Below are 25778 nucleotides of genomic sequence, written 5' to 3'. Positions count from 1 at the left end.
GTAAGCCACAAAGACTTACAGCAAGAAGTTCCACAACAGTCTCAGCAAAGCCCACCACATACATGGCTACAGCCACTGCATTGGCAAAAGCAAAGATCAGCCCGATGGAGCCTCCGAACTCTGGGCCCAGACTCCTCGAAATCAAGTAATACGCTCCACCTGGAAATAAAAGGGAATGGACAAGACGTTAGTAAAAGTTAACTGTTGTGAAAACTTGGAACTAATTTTATTTGTAACAGTATAGATTCACGATTCTTTGATTGACTATATGTGTACTGGATTGCTCATACATACAGCAGGATGATCAGAGAGTATTGCACTGGGGAATAACCATCAGCAGCCTGTCCCGGGCCAAGCAAACATATGGTCCAAATTGTCAGCCCCCCCCCACCTCTGAGCTCAGGGCCCAGTTAGAGCCTAAATCATCTACTTACACACCCTGCTCAGACGTAAAGGGCCGTCAGAGGCTTTACGAGCACAATCATATGCTATCCTGGTCCAGAGCAGCCCATCCTGCTCTGGACCCCAGGCTCTGCAGCCCAGGATCACACTTCCAATCCAGGGCTGCAACTACCGATTCTTTCCATTGTGGATTAATGTGTGGATTATTGTCTGGATGAAGGGATTAATTGTCTGGTCTCTAAAATGTCAGAAAATGGTATAAAATGTGGATCAGTCCAGACCAAAGCCCAAGATGACGTCCTCAAATGTCTGGTTTAGTCCACAACTCAAAGATATTCAGTTTACTGTCACAGAGGAGAGAAGAAACATATTCACATTTAACAAGCTGACTTGTTTTCTTTTCATAAAAAATGACTCATTATCGTTTTCTGACATTTTATAGACCAGACAACTAACCGATTAATTGAAACGATAATTGACAGATTATTCGACAATGACAATAATGGTTAGTTGCAGCCCTGCTTGCTGTTTTGTAATCAGGAGTGAAGCCGCTGTGGTTTTCACACTACATGACAGGGGCGGCGCTATATCTGTAACACCATACCAATAGCCAACTACTATCCCTTGGCTTTTGTTCACGCCTCTATTGTTGGACAGAAGACAATGGCAGGCCAAGGTAAGCTTTTATAGAACTTTAATGTAGCAACTTCTCAGGTAACGCACAGCTTGTCAGTCTGCTCCACCGCTAACACAGATTCTTTTTGTTTGCGGTGCAACTGATACATCTAGACTCTAATCTCATCTTTTTAGATGGTTTTTAATAAAAAGGTTGATGATTGATCATTTAGGTCTAATCATTTGTTTATGTTAAAAGTCACTTTCACAGATTTTAACTAATGATAATGTAGACTTTAAATCTGGGACAGTCCACATTGATTTCAGGACGACTTAGATCGGGTTCCGGGAGGATGGACTGGGACCCGCCCAACTCACTATACTGATTACATGCACAACAATATTCCACTATTATTCTGAATGACAATATTCCAAATTTGATACTGGCCGGTTTAGCACATTCCGATGAAGACACGTATGATATGCCGTTATTATTCAGGTTTTAGAGGCATTCACTGGACATGTATACAGCACATTTGGGATACTTGAGTATCAATCAGGTTTTAACCGCGGTTTGCAACAGTTTACGGCCCATTTACAGCCCGTTACAGCTTTGTGTGTTGCTATGGTTTGTTGTACACAACACAACCAGCCAACAGTTCAAGTGAGTCCGGCTGTGGTAGAGATGCATGCCCAAGAGAAAAGAAACACAGCTACTTTTAAACATTATCAGAGACTCAGATATCAACAGGTTTTTGGATATGAGCAGACCTTTTCAAGAAGCTGGTTGAAGGAATGAAAGAGAGACGCTGAGTTCACACGCTCCAACAAGTCCTCCACCGCTGGAGAACTTCTAAAATCCTATTTTGCACGGCTACATGTAAACAGAAATTTTAGTGGACCATTCACTTTCATTAGCCATGTAAACAGCTTAGTCAGAATATTGTCTTTTTCAGATTAAGGGCGAAAAGTGGAATATTATGTGCATGTAAACAAAGTCATTGAAAACCTATCAACACCCTCACTGAGTCCAAACTATCTCTGTCTGCCTCAGATCCAATGATCCAATTTAAGGAAAACAAAAATATAATATCCACTCCAATAAGAGTTATTCTTCACTATGAAATATTGATCTAATTAGGAGCCTATTTTGCCTGATTCAGTGACTGAGGAATGTGTAATATCCACGTGGGACCACCCAGTTAGACCTACCGTCGCTTCGGTTCACTTCAACATGAAACTGGTTGAGTTTCTGCTCTCCCTGAGAGGACGGGAGAGATTTGGGTTTAACCCTTCTTTCATCTGGCTGCAACTAAAGCTGCACACATAATGCTAGGGCTGGGCAACATATTTATATTATACCGACGACATCGATATATGCGACTAGATACCGTCTTAAATTTTAGGTATTGTAATATCGTAAAAGTGTTGTCTTTTCCTGGTTTTAAAGGCTACATTACAGTAAAGTGATGTCATTTTTTGAACTTACCAGACTGTTCTAGCTGTTCTGTGATTTGCCTTTACCACTTAGTCATTATATCCACTTTACTGATGATTATTTATCTAAACTCTCATTGTGTCAATGTTTTGTGAAAGCACCAATAGTCAACACTACAATATTGACGCAATATCCACATCCATGTATTTGGTCAGAAATATCGTGATATTTGATTTTCTCCATATGGCCCAGCTCTACATAATGCTACACTAGGATGCTGTGATGAATGACTGATGGCGGCTCATGCTGTCTTAAAATCACACAGGTGGATTTCCCGCCTGGCTTCACAGCAAACACTGCAGTGTGATAATTGTACAGAACAAAGGGATGTATACCTCCTCGCACAAATCCGTTGGTGGCAATGGCAGAGGTGGAGAGGCCGGTGATGGTCGTCACTACGGTGGCCATGGCAACGATCAGACAGGAGAGAGCTGCGGAAGAAAACACGGTTTGAACTGAAAAATGTGCAACACAGTTAACAGATTTCTAGCAGGCCTGCCAGTAACTCTATGAAAAGCAACAGCAGCGCCACGGAGACAGGCTAATGCCCTCCAGTCGGCCACATGTGCCACTTTGTGCCGATATTTCACATCAAAGTGCTGGGGGGTCAGGGGCAGTGGGGAGAAAGTGAGAAAATAACTGACAGAGTGTTGACCACCCAGCCAGCACCACAATGTCAATAAATACAGGCTGCGTGCCACGCTGCCTGGAACTTCTCTTCTCAGTGAGATTTCAATTAGTCAGTCATGTGCAGTCACATCAAAGTCAAATATTGGCTGAGTATCAAACGGCTCTTTGATTCTCTGTAGCCTGGGTTATCTAACATCAGTTAACGGGGACAACCACACTCAGGAGTAACAAAAGGAGAGAATTGACCCAATTAACAAAAAAAAACTGTTGCTCACTTTTCTCTCCAGTGGTATATTTCCATGCAGATAGTTTTGGTTTCATGCGTCCAGGTCTATCTCTTTGGGTCCAGTTCATTTCTCCATTTTAGATTTGATTTCATAATTTGTTGGTTTGAATCTGCTGCCCTGTGTGAAGCACTTTGTAACCCGGGTTTTGAAAAGGGCTCTATGAATAAGATCATGGTGTGATTTGTAATGTTTTTGATCATGCACAACAAAACAAAACAAGCAAGAATTAAATCCCCCTTCTAATACCAGGGATATAGAGCCATGCCAAAACACTTATTTATGAACTTCAATATCCAACGGAAAATAATCTCAGAATGAAATAGCACAATGTGGTGTCAACATGAAACACAGCACTTTCAAGCCGGAGAGCAGAGTTTATTATGTATTCACTAACGCGTGTCCGTTCCTCGGGAGTGTTTTAATCCAAACCACCATCTTTTTCCTAAACTTAACTAGTTGTTTTGGTGCCTAAACTTAACTGTCATCGCCGCGTGACGCTCACTTTTTCTGAAAGGACCGCCATCTGGCAGTGCCTGTAGCCAGCTCACAGTCACCTGTTGGCGGCTAAACAATTGCTGCTGGTAGCCGGCGTCCCAACTCAGCAGTGCAGGGATACGTAGACCAGAAAGGGGGAAATCCCACGCACCACCAGCACCCCCAAGAATTAAGGAAAGGCAACATCAAAAAGAAATGTCTTCAGTCTTGATTTAAAAGAGCTGAGAGTTGCGGCAGACCTGCACTTTTCTGGTAGTTTGTTCCAAATATGTGGAGCACAAAAACTGAACGCTGCTTCCCCGTTTAGTTCTGACTCTGGGGACAACAAGCAGACCTGTCCCAGATGACCTGAGAGGTCTGGGTGGTTCAGAAATGTATTTTGGCCCTAAGCCATTTACGGATTTATAAACCAGCAGAATAATTTTGAAATCAACTCTTTGAGGCACAGGAAGCCAGTGTAGAGACTTCAGTACTGGAGTGATGTGATCCACTCTCTTGGTCTTAGTGAGGACTCGAGCAGCAGCGTTCTGAATCAGCTGCAGCTGTCTGATTGATTTTTAGGGAGACCTGTAAAGACACCGTTACATAGTCAAGTCTACTGAAGATAAAAGCATGGACAAGTTTTTCCAAATCCTGCTGAGACATAAGTCCTTCAACCTTTGATATATTCTTAAAGTGGTTGTAGGCTGATTTTGTTATTGTCTTAAAAAGGAGAATTCCAATTTCAACACGTAGCTCTGTTGTTTGGAAATTTGGAGTGCTGTCAGTAGCAAAAAAAACGAAAACAATCGGTCTACAGTAGATGTGACAGAAAGGCATAAAAGTTGCACATACCTCTGTTTATTTCCTGTTTTCCGGTCAAGTCCACACTAGTCGATTGTCGAACTCATACAATCCAATATTCCAGTCAGATTCACTGTGTTCCCTCGGAAGGAATCACTGCACATGGGTAGGCACTTGTAATGACATTTCGAGCATGTTTAGAGGCTAAAAACACGTTTAAAACTTGCCCTGTTTAAGCCTGTTGGGTGCTAACGCTAGCAGGAGGATAACACAGTGTAGGCAGCACCGATTGGTTTAGTTTTTCTTGCTACTGACAGCACTCCACATTTCCAAAACAGAGCTACATGTTGAAATCGACCGGAATTCTCCTTTAATGTGGCTGTGGCGTAAATTCAGGTCCATGACTACACCAAGATTTCTGGCTTTGTCTGTTGTTTTTAACATTGTCGTTTGAAGCAGAGCACTGACTTTCAGTTGTTCCTCTTTTGCTCCAAAAACAACCACCTCAGTTTTTGGCACATCCAGTCGTTAATTTGTTCAATGCACTTACTCAGTTTTTGTATTGGACTATAGTCTCCTGGCGTTAAAGTTATATAAAGTTGTGTTGTCCGCATAACTATGGTGACTTATGTTGTTTTCCATAATCTGAGCCAGTGGAAGCATGTAGATGTTGAACAGAAGAGGTCCCAGAACCGAGCCTTGGGGAACTCCGCACGTCATATTTGTATGCTCAGATACATAATTGCCTATAGACACAAAGTAGTCTCTATTCTTTAGATAGGATTCAAACCAGTTTAGAACTGAGCCAGAAAGGCCAACCCAGTTTTTCAATCGTTCCAGTAATATGTCGTGGTCGACCGTGTCAAATGTAGCACTAAGATCTAGTAACACCAAGACTGAAGTTTTGCCACTATCTGTGTTTGAGTGGATGTCATTAAATACTTTAACAAGAGCTGTCTCAGTGCTGTGGTGTGGTCGAAAACCCGACTGGAAGGCATCAAAACTGTCAAGAAAAGGGTGAGTTGTTGAAAAAAACGCTTTTTCAATGATTTTACTTAAAAATGGAAGGTTTGATATTGGCCTATAGTTACTCATTAGTGACGTGTCTAGATTGTTCTTTTTTAAGAGTGGCTTAATGACTGCAGTTTTCAGGGCCAGTGGGAAGATACCTGAGAGAAGAGACGTGTTTATAATCTGTAGAAGATCTGAAGCCAAACAACTTAAAACATTTTTGAAAACGTCCGTTGGTAGGTTAGGTTACTTTATTGGTACCCGTAGGTAAATTAGTTTTACAGTCTAAGAGGCAGGACATCCTTAAAACTTTGTAGACCACAACATAACATGCAACACACAAAACATTAAAACAGATAGTAAAACAGAGTCCAGAGTGTGCCCCTTATTGTGTGTGGGCTCCGTCACATGCTGGGTCAGTCCATAGGTCTCAAAAATACAACATAGTTCTTAAGTCCCTCTGTCCTGGGGGTTGTCAACATGAGTGTTAAAATTACCAGCAATAATTACACAGTCAAAATCAATACAGGTTATAGACAGCAGTTCAGTAAAGTCATCGAAGAAGGCTGCACAGTATTTAGGTGGCCTGTAGATATTAAGAAATATAGCTCGAGGGGAGGACCTCAGCTGAAGAGCCACATATTCAAAAGAAGCAAAATTTCCATAAGATAGTTGCGTACATTGAAATGAGTCATCAAACAAAATGGCGACTCCACCTCCTTTCTTATTAACTCTATTCTCACTCATAAAGCTGAAGTTAGGAGGAGCTGACTCAATGAGAACAGCAGCACTGTTATTATGGTCCAACCAGGTTTCAGTTAAAAACATAAAATCAAGGTTGTGCTTAATAATAAAATCATTGATTAAAAATGATTTTCCTGCCAAGGACCTAGTGTTTAGTAGGGCAAATGTCAGTGTGTTAAAGTTATTAGCTGTCTCATTGTTTGTGACAGACTGTGGCTGACAAGGAATGGATACTAAATTCACTGTCTTTGCAGTTAAGTAGTTGTTGTTACATAGTGGCTTCACCAGTTTGTTTAGTCTGTTACTGATTCTAACTGGAATGATGGAACTGGTCTGTGGATGGAGCTGGTTGAAGGAAGTGCGCAAGTGCACATGTCCACAGGATGTAAACAGTCAATCATGGGATACATGATGAGTCCGAAACTTTTTGTGCAGAGTGGTTCATGCGATTCGAGGTGGAGTTCACAGTGATGGTTGTAAACATGGCAGATTGTTGTCTCCTCCGTTCATTCCTCAGAATGGCATTGCAGTGCAGAAAACAAATGCAGTCAACAGTTTTTCAAAGAGGAACAACAAGTCTTACACCATCTGCTTCTTCTGTTGAAGCAACAGTGTTGACACACCCTTAACCACACACACACACACACACACACACACACACACAACTTCTCAAGTCCAAAACACAAACTCACAATCAATACACAATCCAGTGTTGTCTCTCGGTTTGTGGAAGATTTAGGTGCGCGTATTTGGCCAGGGGTTTAGGCGTCCTTCCTCAAGAAAATGTTAGGTTTTTCTATAGAAAAAAATTTAATTTCCCTGTACATTTTGCGTCTCTTTGTAGTCGTGTTGGGTCTCTTTTTGGTCATTTCTGTTTTCTTTGGGGTAGATTTGGGTCTCTGTGGTCATTTGTTGTCTCTTTGTAGTCGGTTTGTGTCTCTTTGTGGTAGTTTTGTGTCTCTTTTCCACATCGTTTTGGACCGTTATTATTACCATAACTGTGTCTAAAGCGTTGGAAAAGCTAGAACAGATAATAAATAACACACAAAAAGCTTGAAGACAAAACTTGCTTAAGAAGTCCATCTACAATCACTAGATCTGAGAAAAGTCTTTTAGTTACATTCATTCTGCTAAGGTGCTGCACCTAAACCTTACAGTGGCAGGGAAAACCCTGCAATCGATGGAATATTATTCTAAACAGGTCACACGTGTGTTAAAAGTCCCAGCTTTCATACTGTAGGTGATCTGTGCTTACCAATTCCAGCCTGACCCACGATCCATGACATGCGGATGAAGAGCATCACACCCCAGATGTTCAACATGCAGCGGACCTGCACAGAGAAAGGGACGGGTCAATTCCTCCGCACAATGTGGTTTTCAATGCTCCATTTATAAAACTGCTGGCTTTTACTAATGAAGGTTTCCACCATTATTTGATATTAACAATAGTTGGGTGAACTTGTAATGCTTCACTGCAACACATAGCAAGATTTTAATATGAAAACCAAAAGAAACCTGCATGTTGCTCACAGGGCTGGGAACCAAATTCAGTACTTTTTAGACACTGACCAAATTGCCTCCTTATTATGGAGTATCGAAAAAATATCTCGCCATTCAATACCCAAATTCAACACCTAAGGAGCAAATCACATCAGTGTCAGTGAGCCAATCAGCATGCAGCATGCTTCTACCAAGATCTAATAATGTCCGTGATTAGCCGTCTAACATTACACGTCGTAGAGACACGCAGGAAAAATGTTACAGAGACGCTCATGTAGTAGGAGCTGACAAATACAAAGATTTGTGCCGTAATGTTGTCATTACTTTTTATTAAAATGGATTTTATAAAATTGGTATTGTTCATCGTTCAGGAACCGGTATCAAAGTGACAGTATTGGTACCGGTATCGATACCCAGCCCTAGTGGCTCATGCTGGGGAGAGGTAGCTGCAGAAAACTACAGCACTGCATGCTGCTGCATGTCCTCGCACTCCTTTAACACTGGAGCTGGAAACTCGGGAGACAAAATCACAGCAAGAATAGCGGTCTCCTCGTGCTACAGGACTTCTCAAGTGGCTGCATGGCACTGTATTTTGCTGCAGCAAAGTAAGGCCGGCTTCACACTGGCTACGTGGCGTGAGCGTGGCGTTTCTGTTGCATGTCAGTTGCGCGGTGGCTGCGTGGATTTTTCTTTTCACACCAGAAACGCGTCTGACGCTGCGCTGCTGCTGTTAGCCTTGTCTGTACACATGTATGTTTCCCATTGATAAAATAGGCTACAGAATATCTCGTTCTGTATTGACAGGTGCAATGTCACGCCGCGCAGACAGTGTGAAGCCGGCCTAAGTGCACCGAATCAACAGTTCATTAAAGCCACGGATGGGAAGATAACCATTTGGGACTTAATTCTGATTTTATTTCATGAGAATAAAGTTGTAGTTTGAAAAGAAATAAAATAATAAAATCCACTTTGATAAAGTTAGAATGTATTCAGAAAAACCTCATGAGAATCAAGTGAAAAAGTTACAATATAATCAGAATTAAGTTGAGAAAAGTTGCACTACAAAAACATTGAGAATAATCTTTCATTAACATAATATTGATATTCGACTTTCTCACATAAAGTTAAACTTAATTCTCTTAACTTCTGATCTCATGTATTACCACTTCATTCTTAGGACTTTTATGTTGTCGAGTTGACATGACAACTTGTTCTTCAAGTTCTCTTTTTGGTTTTTGCGCGAACCGAACTCATCAAAATTAAATCATAAAAAGAAATGGAAACAAAATCATTTCTGACTAAATCACAAAAGGGATTGTGTTCATGTCATTATCAGTGTTTCCTCCTGTGTATTTTATGTATAAGTTAGGTTCATTGTGAGGTGGAGGTAGAATATATAGAATTTAGCAGCAGAAAAAAAGTGCAGGAGTGCATTTCAGTTCAGTGTGAAAAATGTGCATCATGTTTTGTTGTTCAGCAGTCTGACTGCTTGACGGAAGAAGCTCTTCCCCATTCTGAAGGTACCGCAGTTATACTGCGGTACCTTCTACCTGATGGCAGTAAGGAGAAGAGTGCATGGGACGGGTGTGTTGTGTCCTTAACAATGCTTATGGCTTTGCGCAGACAGTGGGTGTTGTAGATGTCAGAGAGGGAAGAGAGGCCCCAGTGATCTTTTCAGCCGTCCTCACAATCCGCTGCAGGGCCTTTCGTTCTGCAGCAGTCCAGTTACCAAACCACGCTGTGATGGGACTGTTGAGGATACTCTCAATGGTCCCTCTGTAGAAGGTTGTCAGGATGGGGGAGGGGAGGTGTGCTTTCCGCAACTTCCGCAGAAAGTAGAGGTGTTGCTGGGCTTTCTTTGTGATGTGTGTAGTGTTCTGAGTCCATGTGAGGCTGTCTGTGATGTGAACGCCCAAAAACTTTGTGCTCTGAACAATCTCAACTGGAAGGTCATTTATGGACTGGGTGTGCTTGCCTGGAGGTCGTCTGAAATCAATGATTAGTTCTTTGGTTTTGTCCACATTGAGGGACAGGTTGTTGTGAGCGCACCAGTTGCTGAGCTGTGTCACCTCCTCTCTGTACAGGGCCTCATTGTCTCTGCTTATCAAACCCACCACCGTTGTGTCATCAGCGAATTTGATGATGTGGTTTGAGCTGTGTGTAGCTGCACAGTCATGGGTTAAGGCCGTTTTATGCTTCTGCATCAAATCGACAGCGTACCCCCACAGACCCCTCTGCGTCTACGCCGGACCCTACGCCGTAGCCTGACGTGCACCTCCCGAAAAATTTAATTACACGTCGAAGCGGCGCACGTCGAAGCGGCGCACGTCGCCCGGCCGTGGCTTGGTAGCGTTGCATTTCCTCCGACTCATCTCCTGGTTCTCCTTCTCCATAAACAACATGAAATCAAGGAGAGGGTTAACTTCTTCTGCTCCAGATTTCCCACCGTGGTCAGAAAGAACAGAGGAGACACTTTGTTTCTCTCACTATGACTCTAGAGTTGGGACTCGCTCCGAAGCTAATCACTGTCTTCCAAACCCAGCTGATCCAGTTTCTTTACCAGCTGCTGAGGAATAATGGTGTTGAATGTGAGCTGAAGTCGATGAACAGCATTCTGACATAAGTGTCCTTAGTATCCAGATGTGTGAGAGCCAGGTGAAAGGCAGTGGTGATGGCATCATCCACGGAGCGGTTCGGACGATACGCAAACTGCATGGGGTCCAGTGTGACAGGTAGCTGGGACTTGATGTATCTCATGACTAGCCTTTCGAAGCACTTCATGATGGTAGCTGTAAGTGCAACTGGGCGGTAGTCACTGAGACAGGTCACTGTGGATTCTTTTCGTACGGGGATGATGGTGGTGGTCTTGAAACAGGTAGGGACAACAGTGGAGCTCAGAGAGATGTTGAAGACATCGGTCAGGACATCAGCCAATTGGTTTGCACACAACCTGGTATTTGGTCTGGCCCAGCAGCTTTCCGCGGGTTGACTCTGAGCAGAGTTTTCCTCACTTCAGAGGTGGACAGATATAGCACCTGGTCGTTGTGGGGAGGGGTGGCTTTCCTCTCTACGGTGTCATTCTGTTCTTCAAATCTTGAGTGGAACTGATTCAGTGCTTCAGGGAGGGAGCTATCACCATCACAGGAGAGTGGAGCTGGCCTGTAGTTGGTGATCGCTTGTATTCCCTGCCACAGGCATCGTGTGTCTTTGGTGTCTGTGCAGTGGTTGTGAATTTTCTGAGCATGAGTGCACTTTGCAAGGGAGAAGTGAGAGAGTGACAGCGATTAGCTTCGGAGCGAGTCCCGACTCTAGAGTCCTAGTGAGAGAAACAAAATGTCTCCCCTGTTCTTTCTGACCACGGTGGGAAATCTGGAGCAGGAGAAGTTAACCCTCTCCTTGATTTCATGTTGTTATGGAGAAGGAGAACCAGGAAATGAGTCGGGGGAAATGCAACGCTACCAAGCCATGGCCGAGTGACGTGTGTCGCTGCGACATGTTGCGTAGTTACATTTTTCGAGAGGTGCACGTCAGACTACGGCGTAGACGCAGAGGGGTCTGCAGGGGTACGCCGTCGATTCTATACAGAAGCATAAAAAGGCCTTTAGAGGTGGTTACATCGTCAATGCACTTGCTGATGTAGCTAGTGAAGACTGATGTGTATTCATCTAAGTCAATGGTGGTGTTGTAGGTGGCTGCCTGCTTGAATACATCCCAGTCTGTGCTTTCAAAACTTTCCTGAAGAGCTGACATGGCCCCCTCAGGCCAGGTCTTTGTCTCCTTATGGGTTGGTTTTGTGCGTTTGACTAGAGACTGGTATGCAGGAATTAGCATAACTGAGATGTGACCCATGTGGGGGAGGGGCGTGGCTCGATAAGCCCCTCTCGTTGCAAATTCCACGTACTGATGAAACTTTGGTAGAAATTTCTTGAGATTTGTGTGGTTGAAATCACCAGCAACAATAAATAGTCCATCTGGATGTGCGCTGTGGAGCTCACTGATAGTATGATACCTAAGTATCATACGTTAAGAAGATTATATTCAGAACGACTTGATAAAAGCCATTAGAAACCAGGAGACATGATGATTAGTGCGAGGTTTGTGTTAGAGAGGAAGTACGGACGGAGCAGGGTGATAATATCCAGACACGTGTCATCCTCTGAATATACTTCAACAGAAGGAAACGTGTCAAAGAGAGTGCAACATGAACCACATCTCTCAGACGCGAGTCATTTCTTCCTCAGTGGTTAAACCACCACCCCCCGACTTGAGCCACAAGCCATTCACACTCATATTCTAAAATCCTCAACACCGTGTCATCTACTCCCACATACACTTCAAATTATATAGCAGCAAGCTTTTATCACCTGTGATCCACTTCACTCAGTTTAACCGCCCGCTCGGACATATCAACACATTACGACCATCGATCAATACGTCAAATGTCTTGGCCCTAACCGTACATACACATTGCCGCCGACTTGAGCTGTAAAGAAGCTCTGGCCGCCCGGCCAAGGACGCTGGTCAGAAAGTCCGGGGAAGCTGTTTGAGGCTTTGGCCGCTCTGACGTAGCAGCATTCTATGTTCATCATGGAAAAAGATCAAGCAGCCACTGCACGGCCAATACACTGACACTAGAAACCTTTTATAAATGACATATATAATGACAGAATGTGTATTGGTTGTTGGTCGCAGCGGTGTCTGTTAGCAGTTAGCTCGCTCGTTAGCCGCTGAACCGCAGCAGCATGCAGGCAGAGCGAGCAGCCGCCAGCTGTTGATCCGTGCAGGACTTCACCGTGAGCGGACTGTTTAGAGACCATGTGACCGGCAGGTAACGTTAACTGGTCCCTATACGCAAATATCATAAATGATAGGGAACCCAGCAACGGCCATGATGAGCTTCTCCTCCTTTTTCTCTGAACTAATATTTTGGTAGGAACCAAAGTTTACATCGTATGTTTCTCTGGAATCAGCCAGCGTGAAGGACGTCTATATTCTGATTGGTTGCCGCTGAACCGCGTCATAGCTCATTACCATAAAGTTTACCTACTTTCAACTTTCTGATTGACGCTCTGGTCGCTCAAAATGCCCAAAACGTGACGCCGACAGATTTGACGCTCTTTGCAGCTGAGAGAAGCAGCTTCCATTGAAAATGAATGACTTCCTGTATCTTTAGAAGATCAAGTCGGCGGCGGTGTGGACGTACAGTAATTACAGTCAAATGTAGGGCCGCCCCCTTTTAGTCTAATCGGTCGTTATGGTCTTAGTCGACTCAGATTTCTTTAGTCCATTAGTCATTTCTGTGTGCTTTTTCGTGCTGAAGGATTTCCCAAGAAACATCTGAGGACATCTCTGGTAAACACAGTAATTAAAGTGGTGCTTTTCCATGATTCTTTGTGGAGAAACTCAGTTTTACAGATGGTAAATGGACTGCATTTATATTGTGCTTTTCTAGACTTAACAACCACTCAAAGCGCACAGATCTGTCGATTAAATCGACTGATCGATAAGTCGACAAAATCATGAGTGTTCTTTAGTCGAGGACAGCCCTAGTAAGATCCGAGACATATATGGAACCATTGGTGAAGTAAACAAACATTAAGCTATTTCTCTCTCAGTAAGCAAGTTGCAAAATGTAGAGGAGCATTTAGTTTGAGTCTAGCAGCTGTTTTAGTGCTATAATTTTGTAACTCAGTTTTATCTGGCACTGGCTGATTCTGGTTTCTTTCAAATGTAACCTAACAGTAAGACTCTGTTACAAAGTCTTGATACTTAATCAAATGTTTAATGACGGTCTCACCTAAACTCTCATTCAACTCTCCTAAAAACAAAATGGATATGTTTTTGTATGCATTATGTATCATATATTTCACTTTTAATATGCATTAGTAGTTTTGGCTCACATTATAATACGGTTTTTACTCAAAGCTATAATATGAACTGCTTTGGCAAAAGCCTGGTGCCTGCAGCCATAGCAGCCCTAAACAAGAGACCAGATAAGCCACTAAGACTGGGCACCAAGAACCGGTTCCAACTTGGAATCATTTGAAAAATTATCATTCCAATGTAATAGTTTGCTTTATTGGAATTGTTTGGAATCGTTGCAAAATTTGGTTTTGAATCTGATCATCGGTTCCAAATTTTAACACGCGCAAGTGTTGGTTTCCGTAGCAACCACTGTTCTTCCAGGCGCTTGTTGTGTTGCAGCACTGGAGCAATGTAAGCAGTGCTCTAAAGTCTGGCTGAAAAAGCCCGGTAAAACTGTTAATCACCATTAAATCAAAATCAAATGTTTCCTCTTATCTGTGAAATAAGCAATCGATAAGAACCGGAATCAAAAGGAAGAATCAATATTGGAATCAGAATTGTTAAAATCAAAACGATGCCCAACCCTATAAATCACTGCCACTCTGTCTGCGTTACTTGTCTGTATTATTCCCCTGCATGTCATTCTCTTATGTTTGTACTTTTGGTTTCTCTGTAAGCGTGCTGTGTCCACAACATACAGTTTGTGACAAAGAATTTCTCCTTGGGGACAATAAAGTCTAAAGTCTATCATATTCCCTGACTTTACCTTTGTTATAGTTATCTCAGGACACTTTACAGATAGAGTAGATCTAACCACACTATCATTTACAGAAACGCAACAATTTGATTTCCATGTGATCCTGACAGTTCTTGGGTCAGTTGAAGAATAAGAAATCTGATGAAAAACAAAAAGGTAACAAGAAGAGAAGACTAAATGAGGAGAAAGGAAAGCAGGGTTTGGAAGGGACTCACCAGCACCCCTTTGATCCAGCCAAACTTGACCACTCCTTTGGACTCGGCTGCTTCTTTAGCAGCAGCCTCCTCGGCCGGGGTCAGCTCGTCCCCGTTGGCGAAGCCATCCTCAAATGGCTCCTAGAAAGCAAAGGAAATACAATCAGGTTTATATGTGGAGAAACATTGGTGATGTCATCAATAGCTCGCTGAACAGACATTTTAAAACCTGGATTTTAATGCAACTACTCATGGTAACCTTTAGCGGTGGGAAAACAATCCAAACCTGTATGTATCGTGATCATTTGATGACGTGATCAAAATCGATTCTGTTCCCTAGAATCATTATTATTTTTTACCAATGATTGACCTAAATAATTTCTGTTTCTACGGTACCGTCGCAGCGACTACATCATATCGGTTTCCAGCGAAACAGAGCGAAAGCTGACTGACATATGATGTCAGTAGAAATGTCTCATGATATATTGTCTCTAGAAGTGTTTTATTCAACTTTTGTTTTTGTTAAAGAAGGAAAAGAAAATCCCAATACTTCTAGAATCGTAATAAATGAAAATCCCAATACAAATCCAATCAGCACCCATGTATCGGGAAATAACTGAATCGGGACTAAAGCATATGATCCCAGCCCTGGTAAACTTAGAGCTAGAACAGTCAACTTTGGTCGGGGAGGGGGGGGGTTCTGACTGGAGCTGTGCTGGGACAGGGAAGCCCCAGGGTGGAGTATGATTGGCTGAGACAAAAGGTCAATCAAACAAACACGCCCCAAAACATAAGTCTCTTTCAGCCTTAGTATCTCCTTAACAGACCAGTCCTTTTCAAAATCAAGTAGAAGTCAAAAATGCATTAGAAATAAACTGTACATTATAGAAACATTAAACCTCTAACTAGAAAATGCATTTCCTGCGGAAAATGCGTGGGAATGCTGAATAGCTGAATTGCTAAAGCTAAACTGGTTGAATAGCTTAAATCAGTAAGAAGAAGTTGAAGTAGTGAGAATAGTTGAAAAAGTGGAAATCGTTGTAATACATATGAATTTCATTAAAAAGTTAAAAGCTTATGCTAAACTGAACTGTTGGCTTCAAAAGTTGAATAATGACCAAAGACGTAGAACATTGTGAGGTCTGAGTATATTTTCTAACTGATAATCACTCACAAATGCAGAAATATGAAACAAATAGTACGAAAAATCTTAAAGCTCAAATGCATACACTGCTAAAAAAAAAAAAAAAAAAATCAGGAAAATTGTTAAGAGTTGGAAGCTAAAGTGCATTACCTAAGTGAAGAGCTAAAATACATTGTTAGAAAAGCTTGAAGCTGAACTGTAATACTGTCAAAGATGAAAGTTGAAATGAATTACCTAAAACGGCTGAAAGAAGAAATACTTTGTATTATCAGACACTGCATAGAACGAAAAAGCATCAATCTAGCTGATATGAGATGTGAAATATATTAGGTGAAAAGAATGGGACTGAACAAAAGGAAAGAGAGGACAGAGAGAAGGAGAGAAGAGAGGAGAGAAAGAGAGGAAAAAGAGAGAGCCAAAATAAAGCATGAATAGCTGAATTGCTAAAGCTAAACTGGTTGAATAGCTTAAATCTGTAAGAATAAGTTGAAGTAGTGAGAATAATTGAAAAAGTGAAATGACATCTTGATCAGCAACACATTGACTGATGTATCACAGTGGGATTTGAAGCAGGATCACCCACACCAAAGGTAATGGCCATCTCCACTACACTACCACCTGTATAGAAAACTGATGTTCCTTTGGCACTTATAAAGCCTGTCTTTGAATTCATCAATCACCACACCTGCTAATGCTAATGAGTGAGAGACAGTGTGAGAGAACCGTAGGTTGTTTATTTAGAACTGTATGTGAAAGTATGGAGGGGCTGAAAATTTTGGGAGCGGAAGAAAATTTGAAGGATTTGAAGCATGCTTCAATGTTACAAAAAAGTGTTAAAAGCTTAATATTTTAAAAAGTATAAATAGTAGAAAAAAAGTAGAAGAAGTCTTATCATTAGCTGAAAGAGCTAAACATTTTAAACGTTGAATGGTTTTAATAGCTGAATGTATGCAGAAGTTACAGAGAGCCAAAAAACGTACGGAAGAGGTAATAAAATTTAAAAAAAAATGAATAAAGAACAGAATAATGTCTGGGGAAAAGTGTATAAAGATTATCACAACATTACATTACATGTCACTTAGCTGACACTTTTATCCAGAGCGACTTCCAGTTGCTATATGTCAGAGGTAAAACACATCTGAAACAACTATGGCTTAAGTATCTTGCTCAAGAACACGTTGGTTAATGCTTTACAGTGAGATTCAGACCTGGTTCTCCCACACCAAAGTCACATGTCACATCCACTGAGCCATCACTACCTGGTTGTGGAAAGTGTTCCTTCAGCTCTAATAAAGCTAATCACCACACCTGCTGCCATTGTCATACAGTGACATATGTCACCTGCGGCACGCTGCAGCTATTCAGAGAAAGATTTTTTTGAAAAAGTGGAAATCGTTTTAATAAGTATGGATTTCATTAAAAAGTTCAACGCTTATGCTAAACTGAACTGTTGGCTTTAAAAGTTGAATGACAAAAGATGTAGAACATTGTGAGGTCTGAGTATATTTTCTAACTGATAATGACTCACAAATGCAGAAATATGAAACAAATTGTATGAAAAATCTTAAAGCTCAAATGCACTACACTGCTGAAATATCAGGAAAATTGTTAGAGTTGGAAGCTAAACTGCATTACCTAAATAAGTGAAGAGCTAAAATACATTGTTAGAAAAGCTGGAGGATGAACTGTAATACTGTCAAAGATGAAAGTTGAAATGAATTACCTGAAAAATTCTTAATATTTAAAAAAGTATAAATAGTAGAAAAAAGTTGAAGAAGTCCCATCATTAGCTGAAAGAGCTGAACATTTTAAAAGTTGAATGGTTTTAATAGCTCAACATATGCAGAAGTTACAGAGAGCCAAAAAACGTACGGAAGAGGGAATAAAAACAAGAAACGGAAACAGACAGAGACAGACAGACCGAGACAGAGAGAAACAAACAGAGAGACATGGACAGACAGAGAGAGACAGAGACAGGGAGAAACAGACAGAAAGACAGACAGAGAGACAGAGAGAAACAGAAACAGAAAGACAGAGGCAGGGAGAAACAGAGACAGAGACAGACACAGACAGAGAGAGACAGAGAAAGACAGAGAGAGAGAGAGAGAGAGAGAGACAGAGACAGACAGAGGGTGACAGAGAGAGACAGAGACAGACAGAGAGAGAGAGACAGAGACAGACAGAGACAGACAGAGAGAGACAGAGACAGACAGAGAGACAGAGACAGACAGAGACAGGCAGAGAGAGACAGAGACAGACAGAGAGACATAGACAGGCAGAGAGACAGACAGAGAGAGACAGAGACAGACAAAGAGAGACAGAGACAGTCAGACAGAAGTGGAACACTAAAGCTGTAGACTAATGTTCATATTACTGCCTGTAGTATTCAATTCAACTGTCTGTGAAAGGGTTGTCATGGTAACGTATGACCAGTGAAAACACCCTTTGAAGTCTGTGATGAGATCTCTTTGATCTTTAATCAGGTTAACAACCGTGTCACCTGCTGAAACTGTCAGCTGTGCCCCACTGGAGCTATTCAAAGACACAGAGCAAGCTCTCAAATAAAGCCTCAGACTGCTAAAATGATAAGGGCTATCGGTGAAATGATGTAATCGTGACCACCACAAGACCTTTGTGAACGTATTCATGTAAAATTTATGTTGATAAACTTAAAAATGTGGGCATATCAGCGATTTAAAAAAGTGGTTCGCTCTGTGTTTCGCTGGGAAATGTGGAGGCCGTGAATGGAGTGAGATGTGGAACTCTTGTCATTTGGAAGCTCATCGAGCCAAAAGTATAAGTCATATCGCAGAACTGAGCACATTGGCTGAAACTAGACAAAAATACCTATGTTTTGATGTATAAATTGTGTATGACAAGTAGATATTGTGGGCGTGAGAGCAATTTATAGAGAGGGGACAAAGATATTTTTTTTTACGTTCTGTGCTCTGGCGATGACATCATCCACTCTAGGAGACGCAACACACACTCACTAGAAACGCAGAAAAATCCTGAAATGATCACTAAACTTAAACAGCTTTTTCACAAAAACTGTAAAAGATATCACACTGAAAAGATAGAGCCGGATAACTGAATATTTTGTGAACATTATAAAGTTTGTCTGGCGTCTGTAGGTGAAAGTATGAAGGAGCTGAAAACGTTGGGAGCGGAAGAAGATTTGAAGGATTTGAAGCATGCTCTCATTGACTTCAATGTTAAAAAAAAGTCACAAAAAGCTTAAAATTTTAAAAAGTATAAATAGTAGAAAAAAGTTGAAGTCCCATCATTAGCTGAAAGAGCTGAACATTTTTTTTTCAACACTGAAGTTGAATGGTTTTAATAGCTGAACGTATGCAGAAGTTACAGAGAGCCAAAATACGTACGGAAGAGGGAATAAAAAGAAAAATAATAAACAAAATGGCCGACAGGAACAACAATAGTTGGAATGCTGTTGAACAGCATTCCCACTAATAATAAACAAAATGGCCGACAGGAACAACAATAGTGGGAATGCTGTTGAACAGCATTCCCACTAATTATTCATTCTGACTGCAAGTCAGATCAGGCTGGTTCACTGTACATGCTGAGGGGAAACTATGAAATTAATGCCACACACTTGAATATTTTAATGGTTCAAATCTGAGAGAATAACTGACCGACTGTATTTCAATGTGATACTTTTACTTTTGGTTAACACCACAATATGACTGCACAATCATCATGTAATGTAAATGTGACAGATCTCAACTCTCTTGACAACACTGGCTCTTTAAAACAGACAGACACACATGGCTGTTACTACAGCAGTTAAAGACAGGAAGCCCCCCCCTCCCATGCACAGACAATGCTGTGACGTTGGTGGCCTCCCTGCCAGGACTCTTTGGGTATACAGCATACTGTCCTTTGTGCATTTATAGCACTTGTTAAGGATCTCAAGAACTCTGCAAACCAACCCTCACCACTTATTGTGAAGCTTTTCACAGCATTTCCTCCCCCCACCAGCCAGGAAGATTGTTCTTTACTTCAACAACAGTTGAACAAAAGTCAGCCATAACCATCCTTCTCATGTCCTTAGTGGCTTGCTGCTTAGAAAAATACCAATGTTTAATCTCATTTCTTTTCCAGGACCATGATTGCGTTAAGCAAATGTCAAGGCATGACTATGACTATGTGAAATATACTACGTGTACGTTGGGTTTTAGGCTGGTTTTAAGGAAAGCCCATTGGTTCACCCTCAGGGACAATGAACACCTAATGCTAATGGAGTTTCCTTGTAAACTAACTGCATTCAATCACCTAAGCCCGAAAGAATGCAACTGAAAGACTTTTCTCAAATCTAATGATTGTAGTTGGACTGCTTTAGCAAGTTCTGTCTTTAAGCTTTTTGAGGGTTATATATTTATCATCTGCTCTAGCTTTTCCAATGTTTTAGACACAGATATGGAATTAGTAATGGTCCAAAATTATGTGGAAAAGGGACGTAAAAAAACAAACACAAAATCCCACAAAGAGACACAAAATCTATGGGGAAATATCGGTTTTGGTTTTAACATTTTCTTGAGGAAGGACGCCTAAACCCCTGGCCAAATACGGGCACCTAAGTCTTCCACAAAACGAGGGAAAACTGTCAGTCTCTGTCGATAGTGGCAGCAGGGATATCACCATTCTTGGGCCTCTAGTGTCACAAAAGGCTTCTAGTTCGACTTGCTTTTGATCTAGATATTCTCTGGACATTATGGACTACAATTTACATTCCCGTTTGTCTGTTTACATATTAGGTGCTTTCCGACCGGATAGTACTTGTACTTTTTAGAGGAAAAGTACACTTCTAAACAGTTCTAAGAACTACTCTTCCCCCAAAATCTTTTTTTCTGTTTGCATTCCCACTGGCCAAGTGGCCATAGGGACTGGTAGGAGGGGTAAGGGAGTGACGCAAGCACGGCAACGGTCTTTATAGCATCATCACTAGACCTTAGCGCCACATACAACAACAACGCAGCAGCATGGAGGAGGCCGTACATGGCCAGCAGTGCCTGCACCTCCGCATCAGTCCACTTTTCCGAGTTCCACACTCCGTCCATTCTTGTAGTAATTCACGTAATGTTTTGCTCAACACAGACGGGGCTTTACAGACCCCGCCGCTGCCTGCTGCGCTGTGGACGTGTGTGTGTGCGTGCGTGCGTGCGTGCGTGCGTGCGTGCGACGGCCGGCGAGCCGCAGGACACGCTTGTGGAGTTTAACTCCATAAAGACAGTTAACCACAGGTTCCCGTTAATCTTATGATGGACATGTGTTGTGATATTTAAACAAACGAAACGCCAACGGCGAAATAAAAGCCTCTTATTTACGAGAGCGGTCTGAGAGACCTCCAGCTTACAGCGAGGTGTCTGAGCTGAGCGACGAGCTAGAGGCCGGGGCAGGCGCCTGCTGGCTGTCGCCTCACTTCATGGAGCTTCTCAACTCCAAAAAAAAAAAAAAGATCTAAGCAAGACTGCCTATATTCGAAATCTAAACAGTTCATTTCTCGCCTAAAACGTTGTCAGAAGTGAATTTAATGATGAATAAGATGGTGAAAATTGTTAAAAATGTCCCGCTGTTGGTTGTTGCTCTGTTTGCACGTTTCCGAGTTGGCAGTGGGCGTGACTTATAAGTTCGACCAATCAAGTACACCTAGGAAAAGAGAAAAGGGAAAAGACCCTGCTCTGAAGTAGGAGCTAAAAAAGTACCCTACTGAGGCCAGAGGAACTTAAAAATCCCCAATTTTTTTCTGTCTAGGAACGTTTAGTTCTAAGAACTGCAAAAATCCCTCCGGTCGGAAAGCCCCTATTGAGACAGTTGTCTTTGGATATGGATGACCTTGGCTTTATGGATCCTGTAAAAAAGGCACAATTCCAGCAGTAGAAAGGCCGTGTGCTGCTGTAGTCCTGGCCTGCTGTGCGAACCATGTCCATTGATCAGCGGTGATGTGTGCATGTCCTCAGGGTCCATGTCCACTGATGAGGACACTAGTGTTTTATTGATGCACATTATGAGGATACTGAACAACAAGCCTTTGTTTGAGTCTACTGACATTAACTGATGTAACAGTGAGTCATATCAGATTAGTGTGTGTGCATTTTCCTCTGACAGGAAAATTATTCAGTATTAGGGAAATAAATGCATATATTAAAAATGACGGCTTTAAATAGTGTCTAGAGAAAAACTATTCTTAATTCTTCCTGTTTTTATGAGCACATTTAATGATATAGATTCTAGATTTTTTTATAATTTCTACTGACTATGAAAGTTAGCTGTTCTTGCACCGATTTTTCACGTTAAAAGCGTTTATTTTCTCCTTTTCCAGTTAGGCTTTGAGGTGCGAGTGTGTGTCGAGATTTATTTACATTATCTTATTAGGGAACAAAAAGCAGAAAAGTGCAACTGACTGCTGTAATTAATGAAGGAAACCCTATTAACAATATGTTCACAAGGAAAACTCGTAGGACTTGACTCTTGTTGGACTGATTGAATTAATGCTGCTGAAATTACATGGAAAATTGAAAATTACACTATATTTACCATATTAACCCCACCTCAATGACCGTTCACTTATGAATTTACTGCACCTAACATGGGTGCATCCCAAGAGATCGATGGTAAAATATTCATTTGATTTGAATGACGTGATTGTCCACCTCAGTAGAAGTATGTCTTTGGATCTCCAAAGTACTTCAAAGTTCCATACACGCATACAACACCATTAAAAAGTATGCAAATGGAAAGGCGGCAGCAAATACGCTTATAAAGAATAAAAGAGCACATCTTATAACATAACAGGCTTTCCCTGATGCAGGACTTCATTCTTTGCCCAATCCCTGTATGGCAGAGGGAATAAATGACCTTTGGGACTGTAAATCAATGCCAGACGGAAGCAGCTCAAACTCTGAGTGTAATTGTGTGAGGTATCTGCGGTTACATGTTTAGCCTTCCTGTGTACAGCACATGAATTGCCCATTGTGAGAGGAAACATGAAACAAATGGGAGGATCTCAGCACAGAGGCTCTGTTACCATCAGCGTATGGATGGTGTTATAAATGACCTGAGAGTGGCGGGCCTCTGGGAATACAGAGCCGAGAGGTGGGAGGGAGGGAGGAGCATCACTTCACCTGGGCCATCTGTCGACAGGAGCACTCTGCCTGGGTGCCCTCAATGACTCAGCAACACTGCTGCGATCTGACACGGCAGCTCCAACAGGCAGCTTCAGCTCCAAATGGTTCCTTCCTACTTTTCATTTTCAATCTTTTTTAACAGCCAAAGCACCATGTGCGGGTATTCTGTATTCTATAACTTTACGGAGCGACCATTCTAACTAATAAAATCAAACAAAGATATAGCAATTATTTTGTCCACAATTAAAAAGCCATGATGTCCTCATATAGCTGCATGGGTAAAAGTGACAGGCAACGCAATTTTCTGTTCATGTGAAGGGGGCATGTTAAAAGCAGTTGATAGATGACCATGGCTACTGGAGAGGAAGAACTCGAAAAGCTGTGACGTCAGCTACAGAGCTCAATCGTATCAGCAGCAGTTGGTAGTTGAGTTACCCGAGAATTGGGGGCTTTGAGCCGGGTACAGAGCACCGCGAGCTAACGGCCGTTTTGGCCGAGATTGCGGTCTAGGCAACAAAAAGTGAGCATTATGCGGCAACGACAGTTAGGTTTAGGCACCAAAACAACTAGTTTAAAAAAAGATGGTGTTTTGGAACACTCCTGAGTAACACGCGTTTACTGGGTGAAAGTCCTTTGTTTTCCCCCAGGAAAGAGAACTCCGCTACTCGCTGGGTTTTATGTTTTTTCGAAAATTGATCTGATCAGTGACTCAAAACAGTGATCCGATCCATACCGTGAGTTTTGTGATCCGTTGCACCCCTATTAGCAACAGACTTGAAGCTAAACTATGCAATGTGTGCTGCCAACCTTCTCTTCCTGGTCAGGGCAGAGTTCCCAAAACAGAAGGCTGGTAACTGCTGTACTGTGTGCAGGTATAAAGCCTGACGTCAAGCATTCTCCTCCACTTCTGCTATCTCTGCCATTTATTGGGCACCGTTGCTGCATCCAGAGCTTAGCGCTGCCCAAGACGTTTGTGATTGTTTCAAAGAAATACAAGCATCCAGAACGATTTTTGCCCTATCCCAGACTGTCAGCTGCAGCCAGACCATAGTCCAGCACTGACACAAAGCTGTGGAGAGACTACCACAACACTGAAACGTTATATTACCACTTTGATGAGGCCATGCTGCTGCAGAGCACAGCTCCACTCTGAAGAAGTACAAAAGCATGCAAACTGAAAACAGATGTTCCCCTGGCAACGGATATTGAAGCAGATATCATATTTGTTAAGGGTTTGGTCTTCAGAAGTATTTCCAGGTTATAAACTTGGAAATGAAGGAAACGTGGGCATCTGATGTAATAATTGAGTGCATTCATGTGTGTGTTGTGAGGGGAGAGGGTATATCTTACAGTGGTACCGCATTAGTCATCATATAACCCTCCTGGGATGGTGACTAATATAGACAGTAAGACTAAAGGAGGATGTACACTATCGGCCAGCCCTAAAGTACACTCATAACACAAGAGATTCATACTAAATGTCAGGTATGAAACACAGACATCAATAGGGGTAAAAATACAATCCTTGGCAGGAGCACTGTTGGGATCAGTCCAAAGGATAGCTACACAAGGAAATGTAAAAAGAACAGCCAGTGTCAACAGCCAACATGACACAGACAGTGTGCTCTGACTCTACATCAGACACAGTCTTTTAACTTCAAGTATTTGCTGTTCAACCCATTGTTCTTGGTTAGAAACCCTGCACAAGTCCAAAGACTGAAGAGCAAAGTGAAGTCATGAAATCACCCCGTTCTGGGTAATAACGCAGAGTCTCTGTTAATGGGCTCCAGCTGTTACAGAGAGAAGGTGCACAACTTACGAATTACAGTAGACATCACTTTGGACTTATTTTACGTGCTAGTTTAATTAGGTCTACACACGTCTCAATCATTTGAGCACTAACCGAATTCTGTCTGTGCACAATATGTGGAAACTGTGGCGCTCTGAAGGTTGGTGCTAAATGAACGTCCATGTTAAGTTCATACATGCCGAGTGTTACTCTTTAACTAACCTGCCCGATCTCCCAATGATTTTAGGATAACACCCAGCTAATAAATCACTTTATTATTAGGCAAACTGAATGGTGCGAGTGAGTGAGTACCAGCTGTACAAACACTACATGAAATAAAACTTTGGATGCCAGCTTTTGGTACTTGACTGTGAGTTTCCACACTGAGCCCTAAATCATAACCAGCTCAGGTTCACATGGCTGATATAATGAAATGAAACGGCTGTGGTTTGATTTGAAACGCAAGAGCGGTCTGGCTAGCTTGAGCTCATCCTCTCACCTTTCCCTCTGCGTTTACATTTGAAAACGTGAGCCAGCTGCTAGCAGAGTCGGCAGGAGGTTGGCAAGGGTTGGCAGGAGACTGGCGAGTTGATTTCCTGATCCTGATGAGGAACTCAGTCAGATGCCATCACCGTCCAACATCAACCATATCAAACTAATATTTGTAAAATAGACAATTCAGCATACATTTTGCGGAGCTGACGGAGAGGCGACTACAGAGACAACAGACAGTGGGACTCCATTCATCACTAGGCCTGTAACAATTATGAAATAATAATCACGGTTTTTGTTTAACAGCAATGAATTGCTAACATGGTCTTAAGGTGTATGACTGTAATTGTTGATTTTGTTTAGATATGACAAATTATAATTATATAAGTGATAATTGGTTGGGCTATATATTTTAATTACTATTTCAATTGTTAGTTTTTGGCACCTGAGCCTATACATGTTCATAGAAACAAAAATGACAAGG

General features: G+C 41.9%; 1 protein-coding gene and 1 long non-coding RNA gene across 3 annotated transcripts in view; one reads left to right on the top strand and one right to left on the bottom strand.

The window, feature by feature from the left end:
- slc12a2 (solute carrier family 12 member 2) overlaps positions 1 to 25778 on the bottom strand; it is an 86394-nt gene that overhangs the window by 42245 nt on the left and 18371 nt on the right. For both annotated transcript variants that reach the window (XM_031282363.2, XM_035991414.1), the window contains exons 2-5: positions 14743 to 14862; positions 7721 to 7796; positions 2851 to 2946; positions 20 to 159 (exon numbers count right to left, since the gene is read on the bottom strand). In XM_031282363.2, coding sequence (XP_031138223.2) covers positions 20 to 159; positions 2851 to 2946; positions 7721 to 7796; positions 14743 to 14862 — 432 coding nt within the window. The remainder of the gene's footprint in view (positions 1 to 19; positions 160 to 2850; positions 2947 to 7720; positions 7797 to 14742; positions 14863 to 25778) is intronic.
- On the top strand, positions 9332 to 24582 carry LOC118493060. The gene is made up of 4 exons (XR_004895005.1): positions 9332 to 9433; positions 19648 to 19659; positions 21971 to 21973; positions 24571 to 24582. It is a non-coding gene; the product is annotated as an uncharacterized LOC118493060 (long non-coding RNA).

This window comes from Sander lucioperca, chromosome 14 (genome assembly GCF_008315115.2).
Source record: "Sander lucioperca isolate FBNREF2018 chromosome 14, SLUC_FBN_1.2, whole genome shotgun sequence".
In the NCBI taxonomy this organism is placed as follows: Eukaryota; Metazoa; Chordata; class Actinopteri; order Perciformes; family Percidae; genus Sander; species Sander lucioperca.
The sequence above is the reverse complement of the archived record's forward strand: the minus strand, read 5'-3'. Positions and strand labels throughout refer to the sequence as shown.